Source organism: Lutjanus erythropterus, chromosome 2 (assembly GCF_056507025.1).
Source record: "Lutjanus erythropterus isolate fLutEry1 chromosome 2, fLutEry1.hap2, whole genome shotgun sequence".
Lineage (NCBI taxonomy): Eukaryota > Metazoa > Chordata > Actinopteri > Lutjaniformes > Lutjanidae > Lutjanus > Lutjanus erythropterus.
In genome coordinates, this window is record NC_139318.1 from 3,206,352 (window position 1) to 3,220,351 (window position 14,000).

General features: G+C 39.3%; 1 protein-coding gene across 1 annotated transcript; it reads right to left on the minus strand.

Moving 5' to 3' along the window:
• Positions 1-5,924: 5,924 nt before the first annotated feature.
• On the minus strand, positions 5,925-12,528 carry cyb561d1 (cytochrome b561 family, member D1). Its single transcript, XM_084726230.1, has 3 exons — positions 11,645-12,528; positions 10,434-10,471; positions 5,925-6,603 (listed from the first exon to the last, which is right to left on the minus strand). Exons 1-3 carry the CDS (start codon positions 11,799-11,801, stop codon positions 6,097-6,099), a joined length of 702 nt encoding a protein of 233 aa, XP_084582356.1. The 5' UTR covers positions 11,802-12,528; the 3' UTR covers positions 5,925-6,096.
• Positions 12,529-14,000: the final 1,472 nt, after the last annotated feature.

Genomic DNA, 14,000 nt, shown 5'->3' on the forward strand with positions numbered 1-14,000 from the left:
ATATTATTCAGGTTTTAGGAGCAGTCTGTGGACATGTGTGCAGCACATTCAGTACATGTGTCTCAGTTGGGTTTTCACTGCAGTTTACACCACATGTTTACAGTCAGCTCTGTGCTGTAAACAAACCAGACAGCCAGCAGTTTGCAAGGCAGGGGTCGAGATGCATGCATGAAAGAAAAGCTCACATTTCAGGCATGAAGGAGAAACACGCCTACTTTTAAACATTACGAAAGACCTGAAGAACAGCAGGTTTTTGGATATGCACAAATACAACGCCCACCTTTTCAAAAGTTGGTTGAATGAATGAGGCTGTGTTCACATGGTCAAACATGTCCACCACCGGTGGGGAAGTTTGAAAAAAAAAAACACCGTTTTGCACAAAGAACAGAGTATCTCCAGCTGTTCCACTCATGCACAGCTGCATGTAAACAGGAATATTTGTGGAATATTCATTTTCATTTGCAATGTAAACAGCTTTAGTGGGAATATTGTCTTTTTTCAGATTCAGGGCAAAAAAAAATTAACATTTTGTGCACATAAATATAGCCAGTGTGTTGGTGTTTCTCCACCCTGTCTGTGGCTCTCAGTCCGTATCACACTGATTCCTGCTGAAGATGTAGATCTTTAAAAAATGGTCACAAATGTAGGTTTTTTTTAACAGCTGGTCACTGTAGTTCACTGCAAATTATTCTCAAAGCAGGAAGAAAATAGTGTATTTCATAGGGACTGGCACTGACCGTTGTGACCCTCGTCATGAGGGTGAGTAGATAATGACTGAATTTTCAGTTTTGGGTGAACTTTCCCTTTAATAATAAGCCTGTTTTTAATAGTTTTTGGACAAAAGTGGAGTTCTGTGGCTCAGGAGAATTTGGTATATCAGGCTGTGACACACCACTTTTCATTAGGACACATTCATTATTGTTTTGTGGCCTTTGTTCTATATTTTTATTATTTTTTATTTATCGATCAATCAGTCAAAGAGGGAACTAAAACCAAATCTCATTTTACACTGTTAAATGATAAATAAATAACTTTATATCCTTTTATGGGATTTGTTGACAAGATAGATCATAAAGGTAAAATGTTGTTGCTTCATTCCATTCTGGGTTATTTTCTCCTACATGTAGGTGTAAAAACACTATAAAAAAAATAATGAGTCAAGAAATTGATTTCTCCTCTAACATGTAGTTTTCTGTAGAGTGACACATACCTCCTGAGGTGACACATTGTCCTCATTTGTTAGAGCAGGACACCATCAGAACAGGCTCTTCCACCTCATCTACAACTCCTACTTAAGCTGAACTGATACTTAAGGACAGAGTGAACACTCAAAAATGGCAGCCTGCAAAACTACACCATGGTTTATTGACAAGTGCAGACGTATCCAGAACATCACCCCTTCACAGTCTGTTCTAAGAGCAGTGTGTGTGTGTCTGTGTGTGTAGGGAGTGACGGTAATGCAGTGGAGCCGAGGAAAAGCAAAGCAGAGAAGCTGTCAGTCTGACAGTAAATGTACAGTTTGTCAGTGACTAAAAGCTGCAGCTTCTCAAGAACCAAGTAAAACTGCAGTGTGTGTTGTTTTCCCAACTGCTTGGATAGCAAGTAAGTACCAAAAGAGCCGTACCATCTACTGCAAATATGGCTAAAACATATACTATATAACATCTAACATACATGTCTAATATGAGTCCAGAAATTCATCTCTATTAAAAATAAATGTGATTTGTCTCATTAGGAAGAAAAACAAATCATTAAAACTCAAATGTTTTGTTTGTTTATTACAGAAGGTTCACAAGTCAGTTCAATGTATTTATATGGCGCAAAATCATAATTATCTCAGGTCACTTTTCATAAAGAGCAGGTTTGAAACAAACTGTACAACAGCATCCTGCTGACAATCTACATTCTGATCACCTTATTAACACTCTGAGGGGCTCAAACAGCAAAGTCCTGAGTAACAAGTTGAACAAATAATACAGTTGTGAGCACATTGTGAGGAAAAGCAGAATATTCCTTCCATTTAATGAGGTGGAAAATAAATTCATAAAAAAAAATCATAGTCAGAAATTCTACTGTTTGATTAAGGAAAACTTTAAGGAAATCAAATTTGTGATTTTACATCTTTAAAGATTTATTGTATTACATGCTTTTTATCTGAGCTGCAGTGAAACCAGATCACAAACTACTAACAAAATCATCAAGAAAAAGGTCATGTCTAGATGGGAACCCCAGACCTGTGAAAGATCTCATGAGAGTGATCATTTTAACCAAAATCCAAACCAGGTGTTTTCTGTCCCTAAAAGCAGATTTGACTGCAGTGTTGTCATAATTAGATGTACAACTCACACAATGAAGAAACAAATGATCTCACTTGAGTTTTGCAAATCTAGGGTTGCGTTCTAGTCATGACCCATGGAAAAACAGTCAAGGAATTGTCAAGCGCACAATAGAAACCCTGATTTTAATGATGGACAGCTAAAATGTTGAACCCAGTCTGGAGGATGTATTACTGACTGATTTTCTTACAATTTCCCAGCGTTAAGTGCTTTCTGCATGTGACGAGGGCTTCTGGAGAACCAAGATATGTTGAATGATCTCTCACTATTACAGACACAGTAGATACTGCTGCAGTCTGAAGGCCATGCAATGATTCGCAATGGACTAACTGTTATTTAAAAAACCAAACATACACTAGAGAAGAAGACAAAGAGATTGAGGCGAGGTACTGGAGGATCGGTACATCCAATAGGTCTTTGTGCATCAGGTCTGTGTAAAAATAGTCCACATTCGTCCGTCTCACTGAGTGTTGTCCTGATTATTGCGACCTGAAATAAAAGAACCTGCAGCTGCTTGGGACTTTTATTTGCTCTGAATTTAGTCTGTCAGGTAGAGCTTGTTCTCAGGCGTTGTAGCCTCCACAACAAGCTCATTATCAGTTTGATGGTTTCAAATGGTTGTAGAAATGTTTGAGTCATTTTGTAAGATATGAATTGGTGATATAAACTGGGGATTACAGCCGTGACTTCAAAAGAACCAAAGCCTTCTGATGCGCACACATAAGTAAGCTGGTTTGAGACCAAGTTTTGATTCATTTGACCTTGGCTGCTAACAGTAGTACTGAACTGGGTAGAAATGCAGTGATTGGTAAAATTTTGAAGTCTTCAGATCTGACTAGTTTGCAGATATTGAGCTGGACAGAAGTTCAAGCCCTTGCAAGTACAATGAGATCAGTTCAGTTTGTGTTAGCTTGGTTCCTGGAGGGACTGACTGATGATCTTTGCTTGAAGAAAGGTTTTGCCTTTGGATCTGTACAACAAAGCAACACAAAACTGAGTGCACGTTCATTTTTCCTATTGATAATAAAAGCAAACAAAACACAAAGAGCACAGCTAGCAAACAAACACTTAAAAAGACAGAAAAGGATCACATAAAATAATAGCTCATGAACCAGAGGTGCTACATGTAGCTTTTCATGTGTAATTGTTTGGTTATCAATGTTAACATTTTTTTAATTGAATGAGGTCTTAGTGAGGAAACTTTTCCAAACAGCAACACGCCAGTGTCATTAACCTTTTTGATTTTTGTTCTGATAAAAGTGAGTGAGTTTTTATCAGCCCTTATCAAAACTTTCTTCATCAGCTAACTGTCTGTCTGTTAGGTGGGGAGCGTATCTATGTTTCAAGGGTACCATGTTTCCATGGTCCCAAGTTTCCAAGGTCCTATATTCCCAGGATGCTTAGTTTCCCACGGCACTAACATCCAAAGGTCTCAGTTACTCTCAGTTACAAAGTACCTATATTTCTGGGGTCCTATACTCCCAGGATCCAAAGTTCCTATTTTTTCAATGTCCTAGGTTCTCAGCGTTCGAATTTCCCAGGGCCCTAAGTTTCCTAAGTCCTATATTTCCAGGCTCTTAAAATTCCCAAGTTCCGATATTCCCCAGGATCCAGTTCCTAAGGTCCTATTTTTCCAAGTACCTATGTTGACAGGGTCCTAAGTTCCCAAGGTCCTAGGTTCCTAAGGCCCTAATTTCCCAAAGTCCTATGTTCACAGGGGACCTAAGTTAGTTACTAAGTTCCAGGGTCTTATTCCAATACCCAATATTCCCAGGGTCCTGGGTTCTGAAGGTCCTATGTTCCCAGGATCTTCAGTTCCAAAGGTCCTGGATGTGTCTAAAAGAGCTTGGAGATTCTCTATTGGTCTGTTAGTGTGAGTGACCTCGTTCACATTGCAGCATCATTTGAATCAGTGTTACTATAAAAAAATATACATTGATGGAACATATATGCTGACTTGCTTCATGTAGCACCTACAAGCAGCTGGACAGCCACAACACAAAAACATCAGAAATGGATAAATAAATAGAATTTACAGGCTGGTATTTAATCATCCACAGCACCGTCATGGCTGAAGTCCTCACACAAACAGCAGCAGGTGCTTCATATCACAGTGTACATACACTGTCTTTCACTTTTGCTTTGACTGCAAGCAGTATGTAGTGCAAATATTCCTTCGCAGAGGCATCAGATGAAAGAAGTTCAGAGGTGTCCACACGCTCCAGCTATGAGGCTGCCTCCAGTAGTTTGTGAGGATGTCCATACCCCACTGTGTCCTGTGTTCCATCTACATTTGGCATGGTAGTCCACATATTGTGCATAGTGTCATTACATTATTTGAATATTTTTTTGCGTTTCTTATTTCAGCAGGAGTTGGAGCTTGAAGACATCGAAGATCTTTCACTCCTCTAACTTATCAAATGGAATAATTGTGAAAATTTCCAACACTAGTTTTTGCACAAGATACAACAAACTGCTCTAGCTCAAGTTCATTCTGCAACAGTGACTTCACACATTTATTTAAATGGAGAAATAATTTGTCACACTGCATATTCTTAGGCCTGGGCTAAGACCAGCAAGCCCTAGGCTAGAGTCCAGGTTAGCCCACTTTGGAATATGCCAGGATTGTGCCAGTGTAGAGGTCACACTACACCTAGCCCAGGGCTAAAAGCATTTGTAGAACCTTCTTAGCCCCAGGCCAAGCATCTTTCACACTGACACAATCTTTGTTGCTGTTCTAATGCACATTTAACCCTAGGTGAGTAGAAGTGCAGTGTGAATTGTATAGCTCTGGGTTTAGGTTATCCCTGGATTAACAATGTGTGTGTGAAAAGGGGCTAAATTATTCCAGGGTTAATAATGTGCAGTATGAAAATCCTTTGTGAAAGATTAGACTGGGGCTAACATCTCCCATATGCTGGGACCAGTTTCACAAAGATATTTAGACTAGTCCGTAGTGTTAGACTAGTCTTAATTTTGCTCACAGATTAGTCTATTGCAAGTTAGACCATTTCACAAAAATAAAAACTGACTAACTGTAAGCCAAAAAAATTAGACACCTTACCCCCAGGCTGACTGAAGCTTAAGACCCATGTTACTATGGTAACAGTGTCACCAACTGATCAGTAGCATCCAACAACAAAAATGAGGAAAACAGGGCTCATAATTTGTAATTTGCTAACACTGTTGTGTATTGTCTTGTACCATATATTTCTATGTTTTCTGAACATCTTTGATGCTCATCTGGATTAACAGTTTACTGTCATGTATCCTTGTCGTAACTGTAGAGTTCCTCAAAAAGACACATATTTTCTGCTGATTTTTTATTTTTAAAAAGGTCTCAAAGCTAAACTGAAGCCTGACTATCTGTTATATCTGAGCCATAGTCAAAGTCTATCTTTGTGAAACCAGAGTGCAGTGTGAAAAGTGCACAAATAAATCTTTTGCAGGTACAACCTTGTGCAGGCGAACAGTCAGTACATACTGATCATCAGTGAGCACAAATGAACAGAATGCAGTCTTGGAGATTTGCATGTCTGACCTCAGCTTCACCCTGACTCTGCCCCTTTGCCAAATTAGGATTAACTGACAAAGACCTTGGCAAGCAACAAAACTAAGACTGCACCCATACTTTAATGTTCTTCTCCTGTTTTTACTGGAGGACTTTGCTTCCATCTGATTCTCTGGGCCTCAGAGCACAGTATAAATCCAAAACAGCCACTGAGTGAATAAAGCAAATGTTCCTCATGCTATATGTGTCCTAGCTGGTGATCTTCTTGCGGGGCAGGTAGGCATTAGTGATCTGGTTCATCACCACCAGGGCGGGGAAGAGGGGCAGCAGGAGGAAGGCCCACCAGGCCACCCCTTTCACCGTGGCCTGGAACCAGTCTGAGAACATGGCCGACACCACAGTCACCGTGGCCAGCAGGTAAACCACCAGGCCCCAGGTGGCATGGTACAGCTTCAGCCTCGGCACAGCGGAGGAGAGACGCAGCAGCTTATGGAAGTTCACGCAGATACCGCAGGATACTTGGAGCATGGTGGCCACCAAGGTGCAGATGCCCAGCCAGCTGTGCCAGGTGACCAGGTGGGGGAGCTCTGAGACATTCTTACTGGCCACCATGAAGCCCAGCCCAGTGACTGCACCTACCAGGACCAGAGCCTGACAGAACCAGTGCAGACGGACTTTACCCTTCCGAGATTTGAAGCAGAAGGGAGATCCTTCAACCGAGAAGAGGAGGATGCCCTCAGTCATACACAGGCAGTACTGCAGAGGGAAGCAGAGGAAATGAAGTTGTTTTCATTCTTTTTAGCAAAGCAGGTAGAGACTGTGTGTGTAAAGAACCACAAAACAAGTTGTTCCAGTGTAAGAAAATAAAAGATGAGGTGTAGATGAAGAATGGTTCCATTAGTTTCTTATATCAGGACACCTGTGCACTACAGCTATTATATCATGGCCACTTAAAAAAGGAATAAAAGCATCCCTTCAGCTATCTGTTCCCAGGATCCTATGTTTCCAGTGTCCTAAATTGCCAAGGGCCTATGTTCTCAGGGCCTTCATTTTCTTAAGACCTACATCCCCAGTTGTAAAAGTCCAAAGTCCTATGTTAGGTTCCCAGGATCCAAATTTCCTGTCTTCCCAGGGTCCTAGATTCCTAAGGTCTTATATTCCCAGGGTCCTCTGTTCCCAAGGTCTTAAATACCAGGGCCCTGAGTTCTCAAGGTCCTATGTTCCCAAGGATCTTATGTTCACTGGTTACTAAGTTCCCAAAATCCTAAGTTTCAAGGTTCCTATGTTCCCAAGGTCCAATATTCCCAGGGGAATATTATAATATAATTCTACTTTATTACAACTTGGGTCTTGTTTTCTAGTTTCACTGCACTAACCAAAGTAATTAACAAGCGGTGACATTGCTGCAACTAAGTCTGACAGTGCAGACAGGTCGCAAAGAACCCAACAGTTTATCCAGATGATCTAAACCCCTTTATACAAGCAACGAAAGTGAGTGCAACTAAAATGCTGGTAAGAATTCCTATTTGTAGAGGACAACTAAAGTAAGTACTGTAGGTCAATTATGGGGTCCAAACCCGGGAGCCCACTATACCTGAGGGGTCCCACCAGCTTTGTGGGGCCATAATGCTGGACCCCACACCTCTTAATGGCTATTTGTTGGTTAATACTTGATTTTAGAGTCAGAATTAGGCGTGGGTCAGGGTTAGGGTTTGGCACTTGGGTGTGATGGGTAGGGTTAGGAGTAGAGGGACTAGAGGATGCCTTATATCAAGGATGGGTTCCCAAGACTGTAGTAACACAAGTCTCTGCATATTTGTGTGTCAGTAAAATCCCTACAAGATAGAAAAACCTGTTTGTGTGTGTGTGGTTGTTAACAAAGTGAGCAATGAGTTATAAATAGGCTTGTATTGTATGTGCTTTGAATTCATTTGCGTAGAAGAAAACCAGCACATCAATCAAAGATGTACAGCTCAAAGGGACGGGTCGATGTTTGTGCAGCATGTTATTATCATGTCTGAGTTACAGTGATGATGCATCATGGCTGATTCATAACGCTGTACTGCCATGAGCCATAACAAACCCCGGCATCGACCTGTGAGCCCTGTCAGTGCACAGAGCTGTTCTCTGTGACAGATTCTAGGTCAGTTTGTAACACGATATGTGACGCAGTGATGCAACGCAGACCTTAGTGTGAGCCCTCCCTCCTCTATTATTCACAATGGAAAGAAGACGAGACACAAAGAGCTGAGGGTGTGAAGGTAAAGGTATGCAGAGAGCTTACAGTAACGTTAATATTCAACTGAAGAAATGTAAGTTCATCATAGGCTGTATTCTTTTATGAGTTTACATTTGATTCATGCCAAAGCAGACATCACAATTGCTTTCTAACTATTATCTTATTAGCTTTACACACATCCTTACTGAAAGAGCTGCCTGTTGTAATATGTTAATCATTAATGAAGTAACCACACTGTAAACTCGGGTCAGGTAGTGTTGTAATGCTCCCTCTTTTCTAATGGCAATAATATGATTTTGGCATTTTACGGGGTTTAATTTGAATACACCAGAGTCACACAATGACACAAACAAACTAACAGATGGAGGCAGAGATAGACCAGCAACTCATGTTCTATGAGGTAAAATGACTGTTTTCGCCAACCTCGTGTTTCTGGTAGATCCTGATTCAAAAAGGTTGAGAACCACTGGCTTAGCATATGTGGTGGTATACTGCTGCTTTTCAAAACTTGGGGTGTGCTACTACTTTCTTATTAGAAACAAAGTAGTTCCAAAAGATTCTACTGTAGAAAGAAAGTAGTTTCTACAGCAAACTATTCACAGTAAGGTCCGTGGATTATCTTGGGTAACCGGGTCCTCATTTTTGAAAAGAGACACTGGTTTTGAATTTGTATTTTTTCTTTGAGCACCACAAGCCGAGCGCCATTTAGTCCCATTATATTTGAGATAAGGCAAGCATCTCTACAGCTGATATCTCTAAAACTCTGCAACTCACATCAAAACTATCTAGATCAGTGTTTCTCAATCCTGGACCTCAGGTACCACTGCTCCACATGTTTTAGGTGTGTCCCTCCTCCAACACACCTCATTCAAATAATCAGCTCGTCATCAAGCCTCTGCAGAAGCCTGACAGCAGCCTGATCATTTGAATCAGGTGTGTTGGAGCAGAGAAACATCTAAAACATGCAGGACAGTGGTCCCTGAAGACCAGGGTTGAGATACACTGATCTAGATGGATATATAGCACGACAGACCAGAGGAAAAATAGGTATATTTGATTTTGATTTTGGGGGTGAACTGCCCCTTTACCTATTGACAGTCTATGGTTCCAAGTCACTGTTTGGACTGCTGTACTCATTTCCACTTACAATGGCTACATACTGCTCCTATAAGTATTTTCCACTCTATTTATTAGTAATTAATTGTCATAATTCTTTCAAGATCAAGAAAAAGAAAAATATTCAAACTTATAATAATTAAACACACAGTATCTGCTTAAAGGACCAGTGTGTAAGATTTAGTGGCATGTAGTGGTGAGGTTGTCAATTACAATCCACTGAATACTGCTCACCTCACTCTCCCCTTACAATCATGTAACAGAACCTAAAGTGTCCACGAAACTTGTGAAAGGTCCTCTCTAGAGCCAGTGTTTGGTTTGCCCGTTCAGGGCTATTGTAGAAACATGGCAGTGTAGCATGGCAGCCATCACAGAAGCCTAACATAACAAAAACATGATTCTTATTTTAAGGTATGCAAATTAAAACATACTTTTAACAATATTATATGTAATTTCTGCCATATTTGCTAATAAATTTCCTTTTATTACTGTTTACTTGTACAAATTACCTAAAAAAACAACACATTTAATGACATAATTCTGAAGCTGACAACATGAATCTTCCTTCAGTGTGTGATAATATTTGTTAAAATAATGTTGTATCCAAACTTACACAGCATAGAAAACCAACTGGAGAGAATTGTCACAGAGTAGGGTGGAAGGAAAGGAAATAAGCACACAACCCTGTAAGGGACAGTGCACCCCCAAAATCAAAAGTACATGTTCTTCCACTGATCCCGCAGTGCTATTTATCCACCTAGATAATTGTGTGTGTGTTAGTTGCACAGTTTTCTTTGCTTGTGTTGTATCAGCTCGGAGATGTACGTTGCTTTGGATAGAAGTGTCTGCAAAATGAAACTGTAAGATTGTAAGAGTTTTGTAGATATCTGCCAGAAAGATGTCTGCCTCCTTTCCAATATAACGCGACTAAAGAGCACTTGGCTTGTGGCTCAAAGCGCAAAGAAAAAGAAATCTTAAAATGTCTAAACCAAGATGGACATATAGCACCACAGGTCCAGGGAAAAATATAGATTTTGGATTTTGGGAATGAACTGTCCCTTTAAGTGTTTGAGAGAGTGATACAAGCTACACACCAAGTGACGTCAGAACACTGTCAGGTTCAGCCAGGTACATGCAAACTGAACTCCTGATCAGGTCAGACTACTGAAGAGAAGACAGCGCCTTTCACTGTGTGTGTGTGTGTGTGTGTGTGTGTGGACTGTAAACTTACTGCAACAGACATACACACTGGATGCCAAGAAAACAGACCTGGAACAAAAAGAAACACCAGTCAGCATCTTACAGTCCACGAGTATCCAAAAGAAATTCATAGATGTTAAACCTGGAATTATCCAGTATTCAGGATCTAATAACACTGCTGAAGGAAACAGCATGATCAGACTTCACATTGACTGTATGCACAAGATTTGATCTTGAAGGTTTTGCTGACCATTTCATTGATTTAAGGAGCAATATGTAGCACATGAGCATGTAAAATGAGTAGAACAGACAACAGTCTAAATAGTTTAAAATAGTTTATATAACCTGTAGTTTATGCACTCCTGAGGGTAAGAAAAACACAAAGTGAAGATGTTTATTTATTACTCCACAGGTCTTACTGAATCTGACATCACTATGACAACATGAACAAACTACAGTTCTGACTCGAAATATTCACTTAGTTTTTCTTATAAAGTTCCTCAAAAAACTTCATATTTACTTTGGGTTAATAAAGCATTTTGTCTAAGAATTTAAAAGAAATTGTTTGATAAACTGGTAAAATCAGATATCATTATAACCACTGTTTATCTATAGACTAGATAGAATTATATATCGACTATAATTCAATTATTGTAATCATAATAAATAATATACATTTCCAATTATCGGATGATAATTTATTAGCCCCGAAATTTATAGTACATCCATAAAAATAATATAATAACATTTGCTACCCCGCTAGAGATCTACAGAAATACTACATTAATACCAACATTAATAACAACTACATTGGCGCAATTACAGTCTGGCTTCAGAATAATAGTATTAAACCTCAATTAAAATAACCTACAAGAGGTTAGCTAAATATCACAAACACTGATCCAGTGAATTTGCTGAGGTTGTTATTTGGAGTATATATTAATTTTGCATGTAATTACTGAAACCTAAATTTTCAGGTTTGCAAATGAAAAATTCAGGGACACAGAAACTTAGCAAAAAATCTCTTATTGTGAAAAGTCCTTGTTACAGGTTGAAGCTAAATGAAGAGGTTCTATGCCATTAATTATAAAGTATTAGTAACTCATTAACCCAAACACAAAGTAATGAATTACTCGAGCCTCGAACTGTGACTTCAAAATAAACATTTAGCTTTTAATAAACATTGTATTATTTTGATAGATAATGTAAGTGACAGAACTGTGTATCCATAAATAGACTCACTGGTTCCGGGTCTGGACAGCAGGGAGATGATGAGGGTCAGGCCCAGCCCGGTGACATGAGCCGCTATCACCGCCGCCCTCCGCAGCCACACATACAGCCAGAACTCCCGCATCCCCAGCCCCTCTCCCACCGGGCTGTACTCCACATCAGACCGCATGCCTGCGGCCGCTGGCGGAGCCCCCTGCCCGGCTCCCTGTCCAGCTACCTGCTGCCTCTGCCGGCTGTAAGAGACGCGCTGAGACGGTGAGAGGCGGCGGGAGCTCTGCCCGAACACTGCCCGAACTCCATGGTCAGTAAAGAGGAAGAAGCAATCAAACACAGCGGGGTAGCTGGATAAACATGACCTCAGTCAAGTTACACACAACACAAAGAGCTTCCGCTTCAGTTTTTCAAATTAAAGGGTCGTTCCTTTTTACAGTGGATTTAAAAGTAGTATTCTTCCGCCTTGTGTCTGCGCTCCTGTAGATATTCACAGTGGTTACATTTGTCTTACACTGAATATTTCACCTTCCAGATGTTGTGCGGATGCTGTATTCGTTTTAAGAAACAGAGGAAAAAACAATTCACTTCCAGTTATGTCTTGCCTAGTTTTCGCTGGCTTGACGAAACGATCAAAACTGGTGCTGTAATCCCTCCGAGGCAAATGTGGTCCGACTGTGGATTAAAGAAACTGGGCTAACCGGTGTATTAAATGCAGAAACATCACAGTCAGAGTGGAAACTGTGCGATCACTTCTCCGGTTTAAAACACTGTCAGACAGCTTGTTCTCTTCCTGTCAGCCAGATAATTTTGTGAAACAAAGCCCCGGCACCAGTCTGACAGGCGTCCTGTGTAACTGCCTGATATAAAAGGATAGAGACTGTAAACCAACTATCAAATATCTACTGATGGCTCGTGTTTTGGTTTCACTTCCTGGTTTGAAACTCGACACCGCAGAGAGTGAGAGGAGTGAGAGGAGTGAAAGGTTTCACTCCTGTTTCCTGCGGCTGGTGTTCATTCAGATGGCGGTGTGGTTAAATCTGCACAGCGAGCTCCAGACTACAGGGATTTCAGCTGTTACCAGTCATTATGAGAGGAAAAATTTAAGGCTCAGGACACCATAACATCACAGGATGAATCTGAGTACATCAAGAGACTATTTAAGTCTTCATTTAGACATTAAATTTATAACTCTCAAAGGCACTGTATTGCTGACATACCAGGAGAAGTAAAACGGATCAATCTGATGTTATAACGTGAAAAAAGTTATAACAAGATGCGTTGTCACGTTATAAGATCTCTTCATTTATATTTTCACATTAGATATTTTCATGTTATAAGAGATATTTCCATGTTTTAACAAAAAGAATCATATTTAAAAAAGATATTTTCATGTTACAAGAGGATATTTTCACATAAGAAGATATTGAAATTTTCATAAGATATATTCATGTTATAGTAAGATTTTTTTCCTAACAAATATTTCCACGTTCTAACAAGAAATTTGCGTATTATAAATAGAATATAATTTTCATGTTATAAGAAGTAGGGATGTTTGATTAATTGATCATGGATTATCCTATCATTGAATTTGGTTGATCAATGAAATTGAATCAATCAAATATCAAATAAATATCTGAAATATAGCAGTCTTTTATGAGCATGCTTAGCATGATACATTCAGGTATATGTCTTTAGTAGTGGGCTTTACATTTTCATGTGTTTCATAGGCTCTGTAATACTGTCAGAGAATATGCAATATGTTGCTGTTGAAATAAACTTTAATTAAGCAGGCAAAATTTGTTTTTTAATAATTCATTGATCGGAAAGTGTCCCAATAACCCTGTTAAGACAATATTTCAACTTTATAACAAGATATTTTCATGTTTTGACAAGATACAAACTCATCACATTACAAGAAACTTTTCTTGTTATAATATACTTTTTATCTTGCTGTAAGGTGACAAGTTTAATGTTATTACAACTTTTTGTTCCAATGTGATAACTCCTATTGTTTTAACATCACGTAATGTCATGACATGAACATTTCACATCATAACAAGATAAAAATGTAACGAAGTTTTTTGTGATAAATCATAACATGATGTGATAAACTAGTCTGATGCTGTTTTTTCTGAATTTTCACATACATTAAAGGGCTTCATAAAAACTCTCCATGTCACCATCACTACTCTCTTCAGTAAACACTCCCTGGTTTCTTTAGTAACTTCTGATTGCTGAACTGTTTTGAATTGTTAATTTTTATCAGAGACTGTATATAAAATCTCAGTGGTTATTATGATGATTGACTCTGTTAGTCAGTTACCATTTTTGTAATAAATGTCACATTTCCCTTGTTTAAAAAAATGCATCTTAA

Coding starts and splice junctions, on each gene's coding strand:
- cyb561d1 (XM_084726230.1), bottom strand. CDS start 11,801: ATGCGGTCTGATGTGGAGTACAGCCCGGTGGGAGAGGGGCTGGGGATG. Junction 10,472..11,644: donor GCTGTCCAGACCCGGAACCA/GTGAGTCTATTT, acceptor TTTTTGTTCCAG/GTCTGTTTTCTTGGCATCCA. Junction 6,604..10,433: donor CAGTGTGTATGTCTGTTGCA/GTAAGTTTACAG, acceptor TTCCCTCTGCAG/TACTGCCTGTGTATGACTGA.